We start from the raw sequence: 22,417 nt of genomic DNA on the forward strand, positions 1-22,417 counted from the left end.
ATGACCACTGAATTCCCACCACTGTGATATGAAGAGAGGTCTGGTGAGCAGTATCATTGTCCTGCTTCTAAGAGAGAGATACAAGAAGAGAAGTTCTTCTTTTTCTTTCCTCCTGGATGTAACTGTTTATGGCAACTGCAGAGCTTCAGTGCGCCTCACCTGAAACCACACTATCCTTCCATTTCTTGACATGTGCAGTCCTCAACTTCCTCACTGTCATTTAAACCAGCATAAGTCAGGGGTTTCCATTACTAATATGTGAAGTTATCCTATCAGAAACAATATGGGCAACTTAATGATATATGGATTTGGGGTAGAGTCCTGTGGCTGAATCCCCACTCCAACCCTTCAAACTGGGAATTTTACTCAACTATTTAGAGCCATGGATTCTTACCAGTAAAAACAAGGATATGTGTACCTACTGCTCAGGGCTATTCAGTCCAGTGCAGTAAGTTGTGGGAAGTATCTGATACCTGGTAGATAATAAATAGCCATTATTGTAAAGATGAACTTTATACCAATGCTATAAATACTTTTACCAAGAAGAAAAAACTTCTAAAACTATAAATTTATACAAAACAATTTTATTGGCTCACTCATGCTCCCTACTCTAGTCAGGCAGGTCTTAGAGTAAATACAAAGGGTGATTCCTAACAAGCTCAGATCAAGAATACCCAACCTTTGAATGAACTTCAATTCCCTAAAGCTTTGGGATTATGGAGCAGGGGATGAAAGTGTTGATAATAAAATTACAACTGGAGCTGAGGTTGGAGGGCTGCTACCAGGCCTGGAATTTGCCTTGAAGTCAGCAATCAACCTTTCAAAGAGTAGTCTAACAAATCAAAGACTTGTCATTTATTTGCTTTTAATTTTCCTGCAGAAAGGGTTTTAAGGATTTAATAGTTCAGTTTTATTGCATTGTTAAAAAAAAAAAGAGAGGAAAAAAAAAGAGACAGACATTGCCATATCTTGTCCTAAAAGAGAAGATAGTTTGGATAGCCTCACTTTACCAAGATGCTGTTTACACAACCATGAGATCATAACCATAAATGCAGGACTGGGTCATTCTGGGCCTTCCTGGTTTGACGCCAACCACATTCTTCATTCAACATTAAAACAAAAAGTATCATGTCACCTTGGGATGGTGTCACATTACTAGGAGGAGCTAATTTTTTGTTTTTATTTTGCTTTGTCTTGTTTTTGCCAGAATTACAAAGAATAATATGTAATACAGGTCAACTTTCAAATGGGGTTTCCCTGGTAGTTCAGATGGTAAAGAATCTGCCTGCAATGTGGGAGACCTGGGTTCAATCCCTGGATTGGGAAGATGCCCTGGAGAAGGGAATGGCAACCCACTCCAATATTCTTGCCTAGAGAATCCATGAACAGAGGATCCTAGCGTGCTATAGTCCATGGGGTCTCAAAGAGTCAGACACGACTGAGCGACATACACACAACTTTCAAATCAGTTTCTTGTGATGTACTATGTGACTATGTCCAAGATCTTAATATTATTGATTGCAGCAACAGGGAAATGCTGTACCTTTCTTAAAATTTTTATAAAAGAGAATAACGAGCTAAAGATGAGTGTCAAAATCCAACTGGAGGATGGCAAAGTTTTAAAGGAGGAGCTAATTTTTACTGAGAGCATAATCCCCAAACTACTCTGTTACCTATCACCCCCGTTTGATGAACTGAACCCACTGCGTACATGTCAAGTGGCTGCACGCAGTTGTCCAAACAGGGCCTCAGTCAGCCTTGAGTAAAAATAAATAAATAAATAAAGCATCCGTGTGCTCTGGGAAAAGGCAGAGGATGCACACTTGGGACCTCAAGGACAGCAAGAGGTGGACAGCCATTCCTTACCAGTTTTGGCTTATGTCTTGATTTTTCAGGGACAAGGACGATAATAACAGCTGCTTACAGATCCCACAAGAGCTCAGTGCTCTCCCCACTAATTTTAGTCTCCTGGAAACCCGGATAAAGTCACTCCTCCTTGAAGGGCGTTCAGCTGCCGGTGTCAGTATTGGAGTCTGCTCCCAGCGTGACCTTCACTGCTTCGTCAGGGAGACAGGCTCCCCGAGCTGTCACCCCGAACCCGCCCTTCGTCCAAGAGCACCTGCTGCAGTCCCAGCTCCTACATCCACCTGCCTTCATGCGGGTAAGTCCCACCCCCACCCCACCCCTGCGCCTATGCGAGGACTTTCCCGATATCAGCTGGAGAGCCAGTTGGCTTTCCACGGCATGCCGCAGGCTTTGAAGGGAAAAGAACATGAATGGCCATGCTTGTGGTTTCCCTAATCTGTGTACCAAAGGCAGCAGGAGCCAGGTGACCCTGTGTTTGAAATAAAGCAGGTTACTGGTCTCAAAGAGCAGGAAGCGAATGGCTTCTGTAGATACAATCCCTCCTCTGTTAAGGGCTGGCCGCCCGAACTTGGCTTTCACAATGTGAGAAACCTCTGCCATTCCCAGAGATGGCTATGGGGCGCTGGTCCTGCTGAGCTGGTCTGCTCTTCAGCAAGTCTCCTCTCTACCAAGGAGAAGGAAAACTAGGGGCCTCGGACTGTGTCTGCACGGTGACCAAAGAGATCTGCTGAAAACTAAAAACAAGTCTCAAATTTAGCTCACTGGTGTCTGTTCTCGAGGTCACACTGCCTGATGATGTCAGCCCAAACAGCCAGTCTTCCCTGTTCAAAAGGGCTCCCCATTGCCCACAAAAGGCCATCTATTTTGGGCTTTGCTACAACAGTGTTTGGAGCTGGATGTGCAAGGGCTTCAAAATAAACCAACACACGATACCTTCCTCAATTAGCTTTTACACACCAGGAGTTATCCAAAGAGCTGTTATCGTAAATAGGAAGACGCCGCAGCTAATGAGGAGAATCAGGCACCACATATGCTAAGAAGTATTTTGATGCAACTCCTAAATTAATCCTCACTGTAACCCTGGCAGGAGGGTACTGTCACCACCCTGTTTTGCAAATGAGGAAACTAGGCTCTCCCAGGGTTCTGGTTATTCTCTGTTTTTATTTGTGTGTGCTCAATCGTGTCCAACTCTTTGCAACCCCCTGGATGGTAGCCTTCCCGGCTCCTCTAGCCATCAGATTTTCCAGGCACCAAGACTGGAGTGGGTTGCCATTTCCTACTCCAGGGGATCTTCTCGACCCAAGGATCGAACCTGTATCACCTGCTTCTCCTGCATGGCAGGCAAATTCCTTACTGTTGTGCCACCTGGGATTCTCTGTCAGTCTCCCAGCAATTCTCCACCCTTCAGTGCCCTGCCCTGTACCCAGGAGGTTAAGCCTTGCAGACAGCACGGTCAGTTCCCTCGTGAGCTGACTTTGGCAGCTCCAGAGATCAGGGTGGGAAAAGAGGAGGTCAGAGTGTTCCTCTCCCGCTCATTCCCTTCCTCCTGGGAACCAGATTCCCGCAGTGTTTGCAGCTGCCATCCCATTGACACAGGGCTCCTGGGCACGCACATGCAGCTAGGTTCTGCTGAGGTCTTCTCCCCCTTGGTCCCAGCAACAGCCATGGCTTCCCCTGCTGCTGGACCCTGGGTGATCTCTGTCCTGGCTTGTTCCCTCCACCCTGTTCTCACTGCCATAACTGGGCACTCCCATAAAATTTCTTCATCTGAACCAAGCAAGGGGAAGGTGGGTCTCTGTCAAGACCACAACTGATATAGCCAATCAAAGACATGCAGACCAGAGATTCAGCAGTGGCAGGGGAGAGGAAAGGTAAACTGGAAATGAAATAGATAAAATTATTAGAGACACGAGAAAGTTGTAGAAATTGTTCTGGGAAATCAAAGGCCAATTAAAGAAAATACTTTGGAGAGGATGTGACATAGTGTTAGGCCTTCTAAAAATGTGTAGAAGTAGATTTAGAAAGCAAACTAGTGGTTACCAAAGGAGAAAGGGAGAGGGGAGGGACAAATTAGGGGTATGGGATTAACAGATACAAACTACGGTACATAAAATAGACATGCAATGAGGATTCCCTGGGCAGCACAGGGGTTACACCCCTTATCTTGTTTAACCTATAGTGGAGTATAGTCTTTAAAAATTCCGAATCACTAAGCCGTACACCTACAACGAACACAATATTGTAAACCAGCCATACTTCATTTAAAAAAAATAGAATTGAGACAAGTGGATATGAAGAGTTTCAAATATAAGTAAAGGTGATGATATAATAAAAAAAAAAAGCACAAACCACGTGTCAAGAACAGAAGTGGTTTGTTCTTAAAAGTGGGGTAAGCTTATGGGTGGTTTTTCTTAAACTGCCTCCTTCAGAACCCCACTGTTTTTTGACATGTCTCTACCATATTGAAGAAAAGAGCCTACGGTCAAGTAAGATGGGGTAGAGATAAAGGAGCTTAAGCAGGTTTCGTCACTCAGGACTTCTCAGAGCATTTGAAATGCTAACATGCATAATTTGACTACTTTTTTCCCCCATGTCTATTAACTTCTTCCAGAATGTGGGAGGAAATAGAGTTTGAGAAGCAGACTCCACAGTCCTGAGGGCATCCAGTGTGATTCAGAACACAACCCAAAGGGTTCCGCAGAAAGTCAGTGGGACATCCCAAGTCTTAGATAGATGATGCCTAAGAAGACCAACGTGTAGCCATAGCATGAGGACTGAATGTAACCAGCACACCAAGCAGACAGAATTGAATTTGTTATCTTAAGTGACCTGAAAGGAAAGAATGGTGAGCAGGCATCAAATAGAAATTTGGATTTACATCCTGGAAAATATTAGAGCCCCAGGGGTTAAAATTTCACATACAGTATGCCTTGCTCCTAGTGGCTATGATGGCAAACTAAATTATTTCAGACCTTATGTTTTAAGCAAATTAGAATTTTACTTATTCATTCATTCAATCATTTTATTAAGTAAAAATTCATTGAGCCTTTATCCTGAGCCAGGCTCTCTTAGAAGATAGAGGAAAACCGTAGGGTCTAGAAGAACAGGACAGTGGTCCCAACTCATTAGATGCTCTGGACTGCTTGAGGTTGAACATGTAAATATATAGTTACAATGTAAGATATAATTTCAATACAATTCTCTGAAGACACAGAGTATGAATTTACAATTCTAGCAATGAAGGGTTTAGAAGCCTTCAGAGAAGAGCTGATATTTGAGCTTAAAAGATGAGTAGAATTTGCCAGGAAAGAGGAGAAACCTCATGAAAAGACACTGAATTTGAATATCCAGACCCCACACTTAACCGCATAAAAGCCTTATAAGACAGAAAAAGAAAGAATCCAATATTCATGGATAAATACAAACATAAGTTGAAGTACAAACATGAGTTGAGAACAAAAGGATTTTCCAAAAAGGCCTTTTAAAGCTATAGAGATTTGAAAGAAATTTTCGTAAGTTTCCCATTGAAAAGAGAATATCAAAAAGTTGTTTAAGTCTATTTCAAGGCCTGCAGCTCTGCTGCTTCTCCTTGAGTTAAAGGAAGAAAAAACACTTTTTTCTCTTTTGTTCTTGCTCATGAGATCCAATATACAAGTTAGAGTACATCAGAGAAGCCCAGCACTGGCCTCCAGAGACTTTCTGAATTTAACCAGAGAAAATGAGAAACACACAGTTATTTCAAAATGTTTCTAATTTTTCAGTTTCAAATAGTGCCTACATTACACAGGAAATTGCTAGTGCCAAAGCCTGTTTTTCTTTCTAATAATTTTAGATTGCTATATTCTTTTAAGTAGGATTAGAATAAAGCTTTCCTTTGCTGTGCAGCTTTTTTTTTTCCCCTTAGGCTACCTTATGTACCAATGTGACAATTTATCTCTACAACTACTTTATATTTTAAGGTTTTATACATTATACTTTCACATATTTATATTCATAGTATACTGATTACTTATATTTCCAAGTATTAATACTTAAAATGAGTAATTGACACAATGGACATAAGTGTGAGCAAACTCTGGGAGATAGTGAAGGACAGGGAAGCCTGGGGTCTGCAGTCTACAGGGCTGCAAAGAGTCAAACATGACTTAGTGGCTGAACAATAACGATGACAACAATCGACACTTTTAACAGAAACAGGAATTTATTTTTAAGTTTTAAGTGCAATACAAGTACATTTACTTTATTAAGTGCTGTAAAGATTATTTTTATTGGCTCTTTTTGTTAGCTTCTTTTTTTAAATTATGGGAGCAAATTGTGGTTTTATTTTTTATCATAAAGACTTTAAATCCAACCTTCATGAGAGAAAAATCTGGCTTTGCCCTTAAAACACTGACAGATTTATAGACCTGACAATATTCGTGTTGAGTAGATGATGGTTGAATAAATGAACTGATGGTGCCAAACAGGGAGACTGGAAGAGGACAAAAAGACTACAACCCTGGCTCCCATCTGAACCTGTAACTTTTCCCAAATTCAGTACCGTTAGCCCTCTGTATCATGGGTTCCAAAAATTCAACTAACCATGGATCCAAAAATTTTGAAAAAAAAAATCCATAAAGTTCCATGAAGCAAAACTTGAATTTGCCATATGTCAGCAACTGTGTACATAGCGTTTACATTATATCACGTAGTATAAGTAACCTCGGCTTCCTGGCGGTTCAGCAGGTAAAGAATCCACCTGCAATGCAAGAGATGCAGGAGATGGAGTTTCCATCCCTGGGTCGGGAAGATCCTGGCTACAGTCCACAGGGTCACAAAGAGTCAGATGACTGAAGCAACTGAGCACGCATGCATAAGTAACCTAGAGACGATTTAAAGTATTGGAAGGTTTCACAGGTTACATGCAAAGACTATGCCATTATTTATAAGGAACTTGGCATCCTTGGACTTTGCTATCTGCAGGGGTCCTGGAACCAACCCTCTACAGATATTAAGGGATGACTGGACTGGGATGACTAGACCAGGAAACTCTTCGCGCCTACAAACCAAAGCCAAGACAAAAGACTTAGCATTGAACAAAAGTCCTGAGATGGTTTATTCTTAGAAAGCCTGGAGAAAACTTTTTAACAATTCGATTGATTCATTCAACTCATTCAACAAGTTTGAAACATTAAGCATGTATTTGCAGTAGTAGTAATAACAATAGGTAATATCAATTCAGAATTTATTTTATGCGAGCCCAGGGCTGTGTGCTTTGTACTGATTATTCCACTGAGTCCTGACTACAGCCTGAAATAAGCCCCACTGTATAGAACAGAAAAGCAAGGCACAGAAGTCACATCACTTGCCCATGATCACCCAGCAACTAAATGAACCCTAAACTGAGTCCAAGCCAGTCTGCCTCCAGTGTTCCACCTCCTTTGCTCTCCCAGGACCACATTCTGGAGGTGCCCGAAGATAAAAATGTGGGTCATTCTCGCCTAAGGATCACAATGCTGTAGGCTCAAAGACCAACAGCAGGCCTGTAGGCTCTCTACAGATGAGGAATCCAGGCTGAGTGAGATGATTCACCCGAAGGCACCCCGACAGGCTGAGAACGCCTGCTTCCCTCCCAGCCCTCTGTGTCGCTCCGTTTCTCGTTTCACTCTCCACACAAAGCCAGACACCTCCACTCGCTGAATCAACTCCCGGATCCGTATTATCACCACAGATATAAGAAAACGGATGGAAATGATTTTTAAATGTGTAAATTTATCTCCTTAGAAATAGTTCTCATGGACACCTTTTAAACTGGCAAATTGCTGAAGCTGCGTGTGAGTCACGGCCTCGTAAAGGCTAAGCGCTAAGGCAAGTGACACATTAGGAGTCTGGGATTAACAAAGACACATTCAGTTCAGTTCAGACACATTACTATACATAAAACGGGGCTTCCCTGGTGGCTCAGATGGTAAAGAATCCACCTGCAAAGCTGAAGACCAGGGTTCAATCCCCGGGTAGGGAAGATCCCCTGGAGAAGGGCATGGCAACCCACTCCAGTATTCTGGCCTGGAGAATCCCATGGACGGATGAGCCTGGCGGGCTACAGTCCATGGAATCACGAAGAGTAAGACACGACTGAGCGACTAACACGCACACATCTATAAAATAGTTAACAACAAGGTCCTACTGCACAGGTAACTACACTATCTTGCAATAACCTATAATGAAAAAGAATCTGAGAAAGAATATATATGTGTGTATAACTGAATCACTTTATTGTAGACCTGAAACTAACACAACACTGTAAACCAACTACACTTCATTAAAAAAAAAAACAAACTCAGCACTAAAACCAAGTACAGAGTTGGCGTTCGTCTCTCCCCTCCCCGCCACCCCAGGTTTCCAATTATCTTCCAGTCCCCTCTTGTCTCCTGCACGGAGGCCATTTAACAGGTCATTACCAAGTGACTGCACGACTGGAACAAGAGCAAGACAGAACCAAAGGGATGTTTTGAGTTGGAGTCACTCATCAACCTCCTTTTATTGTAAGGACGAGAACATGCCAGTCTGGGAAACAGTATAACACGGCAGAAACTGCTGACAGAGTGCAACTGATGGGGCAGAAGTCACAACTGTGTTACTTAATGGTACACACTGGTATCCCATTTAACCCCTCTGAATCTCAGTCTCCTTGCTCAATAGCTCCTATGCTTTGGTTTTCTTGAATTTACATGTATGAAGTTCACTATCTGGCACACAGTATGCACTCAGTAAACATAGCCACAATTAGCACAATCTAAGGCAATGGCAAGCCACTCCAGTACTATTGCCTAGAAAATCCCATGGATGGAGGAGCCTGGTAGGCTGCAGTCCGTGGGGTCGCTAAGGGTCAGACACGACTGAGCGACTTCACTTTCCCTTTTCACTTTCCACTTTCCACTTTCACACATTGGAGAAGGAAATGGCAACCCACTCCAGTGTTCTTGCCTGGAGAATCCCAGGGACGGGGGAGCCTGGTGGGCTTCCGTCTATGGGGTCACACAGAGTCGGACACGACTGAAGTGACTTAGCAGCAGCAGCAGCAGCAGCAGCAGGCCTAGTTCTGCCCTCTTCACTCTCCCACTGTTTGCCTTGTTTATGCAGTAGAGGAACCCAAGGCCATGTCTGCTGAAATTCTGCTCAGGGCTTCATCTGCTGAGTTTCAGTTCAAATTCAACCACCTCTTGGGAGACTTCAGCACCTGCCAGAGTGGGAATTAATAATTCTCTCTTCCATGCTCTCTAGCTGTAGTCTGATCCAACCTACACCTCACTTTCTCCTGCGTGATTTTGTTTTGGTTATATCCAAAGCATCAGTTCCTTGAGACGAGGGATATTTGCTTTCTCCCTCCTTATCTCGATCCCCAAGTGGCTCACTGGTAAAGAATCTGCCTGGCAGTGCAGGAAATGCAAGAGATGCAAGTTCAATCCTTAGGTTGGGAAGATCCCTGGAGAAGGAAATGGCAACCCACTCCAGTATTCTTGCCTGAGAAACCCCCATGGACAGAGGAGCCTGGAGGGCTAACAGTCCATGGGGTCACAAGAGAGTTGGATACAACTTAGCAACCAAACAGCAACTCTATTATCACAGCCCCTGTACAGTCACCTTATACAGACTGGGCACTCGCTAAATGTGTGGGCCTTGTCCTGAATGCATTTTTAACAACTCAGCTGCCATACTCTTGAAAAGTATTTGAGAATTATGATTATGGAGTTGATCTGAGTTCTTAAACAATGAGGGCATTGGTTTTTCTGGTGGTATTTTTTTTTTTTTTTCAGATGGGGAGTGGGGCAAATATAAAAACAAATATCCAGGTTTGGCATGAGGACACCTGCTACACAGGGCATTTCTCTTTGAATCAAAGTCCTCTGCAGATCTGCTGTTGCTGCTGTCCATGTGGCAATCACAGTGGCGACCGTAGAGCCTGGTAGCATCCTCCCATTTTACTACTGACAGCTCCTGGAAACAAAAGAAGGGGTGGAGCTTGTTCAAACATGGTGAGCTCCTGTCTGGGCAGGGGCAGGAGGCCTGAGGATGGTTCTGGGAGAGGAGACAGGAGAGGGGGGTGCCCTCAGGTCCTTCTGTGCCTCAGTTTCCCTCTTGGACTGATGGGAATAAAATTACCCTGTTCTCTAAGATGCTACCTCCCCAAACTGGGGACAATTGAATTTCAAAAGCTGCCAGGACAGGGATTTCCCTGGTAGTCCAGTAGCTAAGACTCCACACTGCCAGTGAAGGAGGCTTGGGTTCGATCCCTGGTCAGGGAACTAGATCCCACATGTCATAACTAAGAGCTCACATGTCTCAACTAAAGGTCCATCATGCCACAATGAAGAGCAAAGTTACTGTGTGCAGGTACAGCCAAATATCTATCTATACATACACATACACACACACACATATATTTTTTTAACTGTCAAAGCAAATGAGCAGTGAAGATCAAATTCAACTGAGGTGGTCCGAAAGTACAGTGCTCCAAAGCAGAGTGAAGGCATCATCTTTGAGTATAACAGACAGAACAAGAGCTAATATTCATTAAAGAGGTTTACTATATGTCAGGCCATGTGCTAAGCATTTCCTGCATTTTAATTTATTCAGTCCTTCAAACAATACTGTGAGGTAGTCACCATTTTACAGAAGAGGAAACTGAGGTGCAGAAAAGTTAAGCCAAAAGCTACACAACTGGTAAGTGGCAGAGCCTGAACTCATGTAGTTGAACATTACTGCCATGCTCTTAATTACATTCCTGGATTGCCTTCCTGTGGCCATCTCTTTAAAAAAATTTTTTTTATTTATTTTTAATTGAAGGATAATTACAATGTTGTGTTGGTTTCTGCCGTACATCAACACGGATCAGCCACAGGTATATATATGTCCGCTCCGTCTTGAGCCTCCCTCCCACCTCCCACCCCATTCTGCCCCTCTGGGTGTCACAGAGCCCCAGTTTGAGTTCCCCGGGACTGTTCACAGTACCGTGCATTAATAGGTGTTTTGTAAGTCTCTCCCTTCTTTTCCTCCTTCTAATTCCTTCCCTGGTTCTTCTACTAAGTGAGGTGTTTGACTGTTAATGGTGTTTCTCTAGTGGGAAGCTATAGACCCTTGGAGACCCATAATTTAATTTTTTCACAGTGATGATTTTTAAAAATGAACATAAACACATTCTGGGTCACTGGGATAACCGCCTGATACCAAGGATCGCCTTGTGATCTCAGGGCCTCTGTGAGCTCTGCCTGGACACCAGCAGTTACCACCCTTCTCATTACACTAATAACAAAGGGATGGCACAAAGTTAATCTCGAACGACACATGCAACTCAAGTGAAAGTCAACAACTGCAGCAACATAGGGTGAGAACAGAGATGTAGCTGGAAGGGAGAAAAGAGGTGAGCAAACTGAGTCAGTACAGGGCACTGGCCACCATAAGACTGGCAGCGCCACGCAGAGCCCGAACGTACTCACTTCCGGGCCAAAGATGCATGAAGTTTGCAGCAGCTGAGTGCAGGTGTGCTAAGTCACTTCCGTCCGTCTGGCTCTTTGCCACCCTATGGACTGTAGCCCACCAATCTCCTCTGTCCAGGGGACTCTCCAGGCAAGAATCCTGGAGTGGGTTGCCACACCATCCTCCAAGGGATCTTCCTGACCCAGGCCAGGGATCCAATCCAGAGTCTCTTATGCCTCCTGAGTTGGCAGGCAAGTTCTATTGAGTAAACATCAGTAATTTAAATTTTATAGTTCTGGAAGGAGGACTTTATATTTGATTTACAAATTTATTTTTGCTTTATTCCTGGCTTGTTCAAAAGCTATAAGACAAGTTTATGTCTGGTTTTATATTTATAGCTAGCAGTGCAACTTTCTTTTTTTTGCAATGCAACATTTTGAAAGAAAATAATTTAAGCCAAGCCGGGGGAGGCTGAAGAAACTTTTGCCTTTAACACAGTGCCCTCACATTTGAGAATCACCAACAGTGACAAACGTGAGCACCTTGGGTCTGTCATTAACTCACTGGTGTGAAATAGCCTGTGAGACCCCCCTCTTTTTGACAGCAGGCTTTGGTGGGAGAAATTCTTTCTCTGGTGGCTGAGACGGTAAAGAATCCGCCTGCAACACAGGAGACACAGGAGATGAGGGTTCGAACCCTGGGTCAGGAAGATCCCCTGGAAGAGGACATGGCAACCCACTCCAGTGTTCTCGCCTGGAGAATCCCATGGACAGAGAAGCCTGGGGGGCTACAGTCCATGGGGTTGCAAAGAGGAACTAACACATGGGTGGGAGAAAGGAAAGGCAGGCTGAACGGCTTCACAGAAGAAAACAATGTGACCTCAGTGCATTGGGGCAAGTCATTCAACTGAAAAAAGCCTCCTCCTGGGCCTTACCAGCCAGGGCGGTAATCAGTAGCTTCTCCAGCTGAACTGTGGGTCCCTTGCAGTGACTCAGGGAAACTGGCCCACTGGGCGAGGAGGTGGCTCCACCCGCTGGCGCCCCGAGGCCGGTGGGCTCCCCAACCAGCCAGTCCCTCGAAGCTGCCTCGCCCCAGCCGCGCTCCGGGCCCCGCGCCCCGCTCAGGGTGCGGCCGGAGGGGATGCAAAGCCTGGGCGGTCCTGCCACCGGAAGGCAGGTTTCCGCCCCTGGGGGGGTCCCCAGAGGCTGGGTGAAGCGGCAAGGAGCTCGGGAATCACCTAAAGACTCTGAAAACTCTCAAAAGTGCGCGTGGGGTGAGGAGCGCACAGGGTTTGCCTCCAGCTCTGCAAACTCGCGGAGGGGTTCCGCGCGCACCAGGTGTGGCCCAAAGCCCCGGCGCTAGGCTGTCGGCTTTGGGGGCGCTGGTTTTTCCGAGCAGGCGGCGGCAGGCCGGCAGCAAAGGCCCCGGGCTCTCTCCGGCCGGGGGCTCCCCGGGGGCAGGCGCGGGGAGGCCGGACAGGCGAGCGCCGAGGGCCACCTGCCCGGAGCCGGCTCGGGCCGCGGGGATGGCAGGGGCGGGGCCGCGGGCGGCGGGGGCGCGGCGTCCCCGAGGCCGGAGGCGGGGCGGGCCGGCCCGGGAGGCGCGGGGGGCGGACCCGCCGGCCGCCGGCCCCGCTCCCCGGCCCGCCCGCCCCGCTCGCACTCGGTCGCGCCGCCGAGCCGGCATGGGAACTGCGCGCGCCCTCCCGGCGCCCACACCTGTCTGAGCGGCGCGGCGAGCCGGGGCCCGGCGGGCGACCCGGCGCGGGTGAGTGCGGGCGCGGGCGAGGGGCGCCGGGCCGGGGCAGGGGGCACCGGACAAAGGGAGGGCCGCTGCGCTCAAGGCAGGGACACTGCGGGCTGCGGGGGCCCCGGAGACCTCGCTTCGGCCACCCTCGGGGCTCGAGGGCTGGGACCCGTGGCTCGGGGGAGCTCCGCGGATACTCGGGATCCGCAGGGCGTTTGGAGTTCCACAGTGTCACCCGCGGATCGAGTGGGGAAAAGCAAGTTTTCGCAGCTACCCTCTCGGATGCTGGGTGGGAATAGAAAAGAAGCCTGCTCTGGGCACGCTCGCGCGCGCACACACACACAATTACTTTTTCCCTTGAGTTTTGCAGCAAGGTCTGCAATTCGAGCAAGGTCTGCAAGTTAATTTTTTACCCTGGGCATGTAACTGTGAACACACCTTGGCAAGCAAGGAGAGGGCAGCAAGCAGGTCGGGGAAAAGGCCCTCTTCTCTGGCGCTGTGACTGATGGCCCTGCGCTGCGCTAGGAACCACTGAACGTGAACTAGCAACAGTTCTTGGAAGCGAATCTTGCCTCTTCAGCGTGTGGACATTCTTCGTGGGTTCATTTTTAAATAAAAGCTTGAAAGAAGTTTTTAAAAATGTTTTAGAAGAGCGCGAAGAATAATTTAGATGAAGGATAACTCCCACCTCCCTCGGGAATACAAATTAGGTTTGCTTTCAGACATCTCATGAGAAAGCAGCTGATAAAAATCCTGTTTGTTTTATTGCCTTTGGGGTGACACCCGCGAGACTTCAGAAATAGCGCCTAGCTGGTGGAAAGCTCCTGGTTGTTCGGATCCCTGTTGGCTAGGGCTGCCTTCTCTTAGTTCCTGGAACGGAACTTGAGTGGTCCCTGTGCGGCTCCTTAGGAGGAGATCCGCGAATGACTGGCGCAGATTGGCTAATGTCAGAATCGTTTTGAGGATGCCCTGTGATAAACAGTTGAATTTGTGGTTTGAAGTCATCTGTGGCCAAAAGCTGAAAGCCAAATTAATACCAAGCTATTTACTACACTTCTTTCAGAATCATACTTGTGCATAGAGCATTTAAAATGGACCTTATACGTGCACCTCTCAAGAGGTCTGTTAGGAGTGGATTGGAGGTAGAGTGGAGAAGCAGAAGCTGCCACAAAAGCCACTATATGTACTTGTGAAAGCGTTTGTGGTCATATGCACACCATCTGTATTTGAATAAGTTGTTTCACTTGTATTTTTCCCACTTAATAAAGTCAGGAGATAACTTGTCATACTTTCCCATGCCTGAACTGGAATGGAAGCATTTTTCCAAGGTAATTAATATGGACCTCATTTTTGTAACAGTGACAACTTATTCAGGTAGATGGTGAATGTGGGTGCATTCTTCTGTCTGTAGTGTAAGTGCCAAAGTTCCCATTAGTGGGTCTGAGAACATTACCGGCCCCTGTCTGCAGTGTTTAACAGTCTCAGGTTCTCCTGAACATCTTTTCTCATAGCTCCCTTAGGACTGAATCCACCGGCCATTATTCATGCATTACTCCCCCTGACCCTAGGGAATTCCTTTCTCAGGGTCTCACCATTGACAGTTTTCTACTATTCTTGTTCTGCTGCCAGGTTTGTCCCAGACTCACTGGGGTGGTTCATTTTGCCTGAAATCTGATAGAGAAGAAGTTAAATGTCGTTTGACCACAAGATTATGTTTAGGGTAGCTGGGCTTGTAAATACCCTGCATTTCTTTCCTGTACAAGACTGATTCTTAAACCATTATGTGATTAGGTTTATTTCCCTTTAACACGTTCAGTGCCTCAGGAAAACGAGAGCATGCCTGGCTGTGGAGTGTTACCAGAGCTTTGTTCATTTTTAGCTATTTGCTTTAGGAATTAGCATGGTTTCACTATTCAGTATCCCTGGCCACAGAGTCCATGGAAAAACCCTCTGCCATCATTTCAAATGGCATCCAGAGCTTTTATCCTCACAAACGTGCCTGCTCTTTCTTTCTGTCGTTACTGTTTATAGTGGTCCCAGGAATTCAGATATTGTACAACAGAGAACTTATACCCTGAGGATTAGATCTTCCCTGCCAACACTTGTTTGCTATAGGAGTTATATCACAGCCCCCCAACATCTGCCCTCTGGAGGAGATGTGTGTTGTAGTTTTCGAGGTGCAGAACTGGGAGGGAGTCTCTGCCCACAGTCTCCAGGCTGCCCTATTGTGTGCACAGCTGATCTCGAGCAGTGTCCCCTCCCTGTGAGGTTAACAGTGCACTTACCAGGTGGCAGCATCTTCACAACATATAAATATTTTTAGACAGTGGACAGCAGGACAGTGGCTCATGGTGAATGACGGAACATGGAAAGTGTAACCCTCTTGTGAGTCAGATATACAGAGCTAGAAAAGAAATACTGTTTCCATATTACTAAGCACAGCCAGAAAATATTTGCTTACCTTCATTTTCCGTTCTGCTTTGTCGTTTAGGTTAAGTGATGCATGAAAATACTTAGTTGGGAACGTTCAAAGATAATTCTGTATCTGAGGACTCCTTATCCAGTAAAGGCTTAGTCCTAGAAATGAAATGTTATAGACCTGAATTTTCCTCATCCAGAGTTAGATACAAGGATAAGATTTGGAAAGCTTCATTCTTTTGTAAGGTATGAGTTTTCCAGGCAGTTCTACGAGGATAAAGTGAACCATTGGTAAAAGCAGGAGAGAATTAAAAATTATGTACCCGTGAGTTACCTTTCCAGGAGTGAGATTATGAATGTTTTCATCTTAGAGTGTTTATGTTTAAATAAATGAAATGGACACAGTGAAGGTTTACCTAGAGTTTATAAAAGTGGAAACAATAATTGTCTCCTGGGGAATTATTCCTGTATCAGATGAATTGAGAAATTAATGCAAAATCACCAAGCTAATTTTAAAGTGTTTTATCAATAGGGGAGGGGTCAGGGCAAGGTGTGAACGCCTTAGGAAAGGCCCTGAGTGGAGGTAGCTTGTCGTCTGTCCCCCAACAACACCGTCCACACACACCCTCACTCACCCCCTCTGCAAACTTCTAAGAGCTTTCTCACCTAGCCATCCTCCACTCATTCTTGAAAGCTGCCCTCTGCTGGAGGCCTTTGTTTCCTTTGCAAACAGATGAGGGGAATCCTGTCATCCAGACAGGCTAGAGACTAGCATGATAAATTTTCCTTTTCGTTTCCCCTTGTACCTCCACCTTCCACAATTCTTTGAGTAAAAGCTCCTAGTGGGGTGGGGGTGGGGGGCAGAAGCTCCTAGAAAAACCAGAGCTAGAAGACTAAGAGATCATTGTTCAGAACAATTTCTAAACCATCTTAAACACATTTGGTAAGGGAGTGAGCAACTTATGAAGCTTGTAACTTTAATACAGTTGTCAGTTTAAACCCAGGTGGGGACCTGAGAACACATCACTTTATCTTCCAGCTCCTGATCAGGTATTTAAAAACCAAATCAATTTGGAATAATTTGACCTGCATTAATTTTTAAATCTGAATCACAGTTTCTTTTAAAATATAGTTCTGTGGGGACTTCCCTGGCGGTCGAGTGGTTAAGAGTTCACACTTCCAATGCCAGGGGCACAGGTTCAATCCCTGGTCAGGGAACTAAGATCTCACTTGCCGCATGGCCAAAAAAAATGGAGCAAAATAGAATAAAATAACAAAATATTTGTAGCTTTCAGTGTTACATAGAAACTTTAGTGAAGATCTAAAAAGTTCTCAGAATAAGGTCTTATCACACAAACAAATGAAGAGTTGAAATCGTATAGGGAACTTGTAACTGATATTTCAAACTAATAGAATTAGTCTTTTGAGGTAACAGAAAAGCTTGTTTTTAAGGAATCAGAGCTTTACTCAGCGCTGTTGGTTCAGCAGTTTTACTTACACACAGCTGACTAATCCTTGCTGTGGTGGCTGTTCAGTCGCTCAGTCGTGTCCGACTCTTTGCGACCCCATGAATCGCAGCACGCCAGGCCTCCCTGTCCATCACCAACTCCCGGAGTCCACCCAAACCCATGTCCATCGAGTCGGTGATGCCATCCAGCCATCTCATCCTCTGTCATCCCCTTCTCCTCCCGCCTTCAATCTTTTCCAGCATCAGGGTCTTTTCCAGTGAGTCAGCTCTTCACATCAGGTAGCCAAAGTATTGGAGTTTCAGCTTTAGCATCAGTCCTTCCAATGAACACCCAGGACTGATCTCCTTTAGGATGGGCTAGTTGGATCTCCTTGCAGTCCAAGGGACTCTCAAGAGTCTTCTCCAGCACCAGACTCTCACTGAAGTGCTTCTCCTGTTGCTAAGGCTCTCGACACTTGGGCTTCAGTGCTTGGAGGCTTGCGGGCCTTTAGAGCACAGGCTCAATAGCTGTGGCTCAGAGGCTTAGCCTCTCGACTTGTGGGATCTTCCCGGACCAGGGATGAAACCCACATCCCCTGCATTGGCAGGCAGATTCTTAACCACCAGGCCACTGGGGAAGTCCGAAAGTATTTTTTAAACAGGGGTTTACTGTACAGGCAAAGCGCTTGGAAAGGTGAAATTGGGATCAATTTTGCCTGAGACGGGGTTAATTCATTAAGACGAGCTTCCTGCATGGATTTATAAAGGTTTATCTGAAGCAGTTTCAGACTCTTTTCCTGCTATTGTCTTCCTTGACACCCCTGCCAGTGGACGGTTTCAGTGTTTGGATGAATGGGTAGAGCTAAAGGCATGTGCCACTGGAACAGTCCTGCTGCAGGAAGTAATTTGCATGTGGTACTCCTAGGATCCAGTTAACATATACGTTTCAGATCTGGGATTTGAAAATGCACGTTCTAGTTGATAATAGGAGCATATTTTAACTGTTGTGTTCTTCCTGCCCCTGGAAAATGTCGACAGCTTATGATAACACAGAAGATCATACTGTTTCATCTCCTCTTTTCTCTTCCCCAGCAATTGTATTTTGCAAACAGGAATACTTGGCAGCTGGACCTCTGTGCTTTCTTCCTTGAGATAAGCCTAATAAACTTGGCTTAAGGCTTGTGTTGCTCAGGGTTCAGTTCAGTTCAGTTCAGTCGCTCAGTCGTGTCCAACTCTCCGCAACCCCATGAATCACAGCACGCCAGGCCTCCCTGTCCATCACCAACTCCCGGAGTTCACCCAAACTCATGTCCACAGAGTCAGTGATGCCATCCAGCCATCTCATTCTCTGTCATCCCCTTCTCCTCCCGCCCCCAACCTTTCCTAGCATCAGAGTCTTTTCCAGTGAGTCAACTTGTCGCATGAGGTGGCCAAAGTATTGCAGTTTCAGCTTTAGCATCAGTCCTTCCAATGAACACCCAGGATTGATCTCCTTTAGAATGGACTGGTTGGATCTCCTCATAGTCCAAGGGACTCTCAAGAGTCTTCTCCAACACCAGAGTTCAAAAGCATCAATTCTTCGGCGATCAGCTTTCTTCACAGTCCAACTCTCACATCCATACATGACCACGGGAAAAACCATAGCCTTGACTAGACGGACCTTGGTTGGCAAAGTAATGTCTCTGCTTTTTAGCATGCCTTAATGTCCTCCGTGTATAGTCAGAGGGAGGAGAGGGTAGTGTGTAGGGGTCCAGGAGGCAGCCCTGTGGGAAGCACATGATTCCTCCAGTTTTCCAGTTTTATGTAAGAAAGCAAAAGTCACCCAAAAGTTGCTTGCAGGTGTATATTCTCAAAGAGGAAGCCTGAGAATAGGAAAACAGTTTCTGCCAGACTCTCACCCCCACTAGGTCACACTCGCCTCTTAAGACCTAACTCCTCCTTGTCCTCGTTTTGGGATCCTTGCTTGAGAATGAATTAACCTAACTGCTAAGTCAGCTTCTCTTGAACAGAAGATTCGGAGCCAGTCAGAGCCAACTGATACTTCAGTTCAGTTCAGTTGCTTAGTTGTGTCCGACTCTGTGACCCGCCCTGGACTGTATGTAGCTCGCCAGGCTCCTCTGTCCATGGGATTCTCCAGGCAAGAAGACTGGAGTGGGTTGCCATGTCCTTCTCCAGGGGATCTTCCCGACCCAGGAATGGAACCTGGGTCTCCCACATTGCAGGCAGATTCTTTACCGTCTGAGCCGCCAGGGAAGCCCCCTTGCTGAGCTAAGGGTAATTACTAAAGAGACTTATACTGTTTCCTGTCTCCATATCCTTGCTCCCTTTCTCTAAGTGTCCCCTTCGGTTTGTTTTAGCTTATTTCTATTCAGCTTTATCACCCTCTCAAGCGTCACCTCCCTTGGAATGCCTCCCTTGTTCTTCTCCCCACCACGGGATTTCATGCCCTTTCTCTGAACCACCACATCATCCACGTACATATCTGTCATTGGCGCTCATCGTGCAGCATTCAAAAAACGTGTTTTATGAGCCACACTAACATTAATTCATTCATTCATTTACTATTCCATGAATAAACCTTTGTGGAATGCTAGCATAGGCCCAATCTCAAGGCATTTAGACTAGCTGGGAACACAAATGCACAGACCTGAAAAAGCAACCTACAGAAATAGTCACAATGTGTTCCTTGATGCAAATTTAAAACTTTCCGTCATTGACAAAGACCCTGACATGCCCACTCTTTGCGACCCTGTGGACTGTAGCCTTCCAGGCTCCTCTGTCCAAGGGATTCTCTAGGCAGGAATACTGGAGTGGGTAGCCATTTCATCCTCCAGGGGATCTTCCTGACCCAAGGATCGAACCCAGGTCTCCTGCATTGCAGGCAGATTCTTTACTGAGTCACCAGGGAAGCCCAATGCCCTGGTCTTATACAATAAAATCCAAGGGAGGAGGGAGTGTTTCCTTTGCTAGAGGCCTGGCTACTCTGGAAGTAAACTTATAATAGTTATGATTGTTCTAAATTCAAAACAAAACAAAGTAAAAAAGTCCCATGCCTTCTTCTGAACCACTCACCATTTAGAAGCAGTCTAAATCGCTTCTAAAGTGTGGCACTGTGGAGCCATCCCTCTTTGATGCCTTGGTCACTCAATAAACTGTGTAATTTGAATTCACCCCAAAGATGAGCAAGTTACTCTGAACATTTCCAAGTACAGGCTATAATGAGATTGAGAGGGAGGAAGAAAGAAAAGAAGTTCAGGGGGACCAGGAAGGTAGCAGAGGATGAAGGTGTAGAATTGAGCATAAAAAAGGGCCTGAAATTACATGGGTATCAGGGCCGGTCAAGCAAGTCATCTGGGAATTAATGGCCCCATGCACCCGCCTTCCGCAGGTCATCCTTAGGGTCCTCTGAAACACCAAGGGGAACAAATACCCAGTTTCACGTTGGGCATCCAGCCCCGGGAAGAAACAAGATCAAGGCTTTGCGTTGTGAGACCGTTCCCGGGGATTCCTCTGCATGCCCCAATTCCTGAAGAAGGTTCACAGCTCCAGACAATGCCAGGCATGCGCCGGACGGCTTCCGCTGACCCTGGCCCTCCTCACGCGCTTGTCTTTGTTCCTGCAGGGTGGTGCTCAGCATGGCGGGGACTCCAGGGTGCCCCGTCTTCCTCCTCCTCCTCTGCGCTGCTGGGCAGGTGAGTCCCTACAGCGCCCACTGGAAGCCCACCTGGCCGGCCTACCGCCTCCCCGTGGTCCTGCCCCAGTCCACCTTCAACTTGGCCAAGCCGGACTTTGGGGCCGAAGCCAAGCTGGCAGTGTCCTCCTCGTGTGGACCCCAGTGTCATAAGGGCACCCCTCTGCCCACTTACGAAGAAGCCAAGCAGTACCTGTCCTACGAGACCCTCTATGCCAACGGCAGCCGCACCGAGACGCAGGTGGGCATCTACGTCCTCAGAAGTGGCGAGGGGCAGTCTTCCGGGAAGTCTCGGAGGAAGCGGCAGATTTACGGCTACGACAGCAGGTTCAGCATCTTTGGGAAGGACTTCCTGCTCAACTACCCCTTCTCAACCTCCGTGAAGTTATCCACGGGCTGCACCGGCACCCTGGTGGCCGAGAAGCACGTGCTCACAGCCGCCCACTGCATCCATGACGGCAAGACCTACGTGAAAGGAACCCAGAAGCTCCGGGTGGGCTTCCTGAAGCCCAAGTTTAAAGACGGCGGTCGAGGGGCCAACGACTCGCGCTCAGCCCTGCCCGAGAAGATGAAATTCCAGTGGATCCGGGTGAAACGCACCCACGTCCCCAAGGGTTGGATCAAGGGCAACGCCAACGACATCGGCATGGATTATGACTACGCCCTCCTGGAGCTCAAAAAGCCCCACAAGAGAAAGTTCATGAAGATCGGGGTGAGCCCGCCTGCCAAGCAGCTGCCGGGGGGCAGGATCCACTTCTCGGGTTACGACAATGACCGACCGGGCAACCTGGTGTACCGCTTCTGTGACGTCCAGGACGAGACCTACGACCTGCTCTACCAGCAGTGCGATGCCCAGCCCGGTGCCAGTGGGTCCGGGGTCTACGTGAGGATGTGGAAGAGACAGCAGCAGAAGTGGGAGAGGAAAATTATTGGCATCTTTTCTGGGCACCAATGGGTAGACGTGAATGGGTCGCCACAGGATTTCAACGTGGCCGTTAGAATCACCCCTCTCAAATATGCCCAGATTTGCTATTGGATTAAAGGAAACTACCTGGATTGTAGGGAGGGGTGATGTGGGCAGGTTCCTCCCTGGCTGCTCTTAAGAGTCTTCATGTACTTATTTTAGGAAAGGCCAAATGTTGCCATTGGGGTGTGTGGGTGTGTGAGTGTGTGTGTGTGTGTGTGTGTGTGTGTGTGAAATGTGTTATAATACCTTTCACCTAATTTTTTAAAATTGCAAGTTGACCGGCAGTGTTATTTGAAAACTGGTTGGTGTGTCATATAACATTCAAGCAGTTTGAAGGCATACTTTTGCATAGACATGAAATACATGCTGATGTTTGGGGCAATAGGGAAGATTTAATGGTTAAGTTAATCTTTCACCTTTTGAGAACTTTGATTTTTATTTCATCTGAACTTGTTTCCAAAGTTGACATTAAATATGTGGCATATGGGCGACATAAACTCTGACACGTGTGTATGTGTGTATTTTCTCCTGAGAGTCAACTTGTTTTGTTTTATTAGTGCCTAATCATTCATGTTTCCAGATGTTCCCCACCACATACAACTCTTAGGAACTTTTACGATACTTTTGAGACAGGCAGTTATAATGTTTTGGATTTGGGGGCATTTGCACAGTAGTCTTTGATCAGTAAGATAATTTATACTGGTACACATGTAAAAGAATCCGCCTGCAATGCAGGAGACCTGAGTTCGATCCCTGGGTCAGGAAGATCCCCTGGAGGAGGGCATGGCAACCCGCTACAGTGTTCTTGCCTGGAGAATCCCCACGG

At 46.5% G+C, this 22,417-nt stretch overlaps 1 protein-coding gene across 2 annotated transcripts; it reads left to right on the top strand.

Annotated features, from left to right (window-relative positions):
- Positions 1-2,010: 2,010 nt before the first annotated feature.
- PRSS23 (serine protease 23) lies at positions 2,011-22,094 on the top strand. Of its 2 annotated transcripts, none has more exons than XM_055416168.2 (2): positions 2,011-2,161; positions 20,556-22,094. In XM_055416168.2, the coding sequence occupies exon 2, from the start codon at positions 20,569-20,571 to the stop codon at positions 21,694-21,696; it is 1,128 nt and encodes a 375-aa protein (XP_055272143.2). In that variant the 5' UTR covers positions 2,011-2,161; positions 20,556-20,568; the 3' UTR covers positions 21,697-22,094. The 2 variants fall into 2 exon arrangements, with proteins under 2 accessions (XP_055272143.2, XP_055272142.2); XM_055416167.2 differs by lacking the exon at positions 2,011-2,161 and adding an exon at positions 12,945-13,089.
- Positions 22,095-22,417: the final 323 nt, after the last annotated feature.

Source organism: Moschus berezovskii, chromosome 25 (assembly GCF_049115385.1).
Source record: "Moschus berezovskii isolate FMDL1 chromosome 25, NW_MosBer_1.0, whole genome shotgun sequence".
Taxonomy (NCBI): Eukaryota; Metazoa; Chordata; class Mammalia; order Artiodactyla; family Moschidae; genus Moschus; species Moschus berezovskii.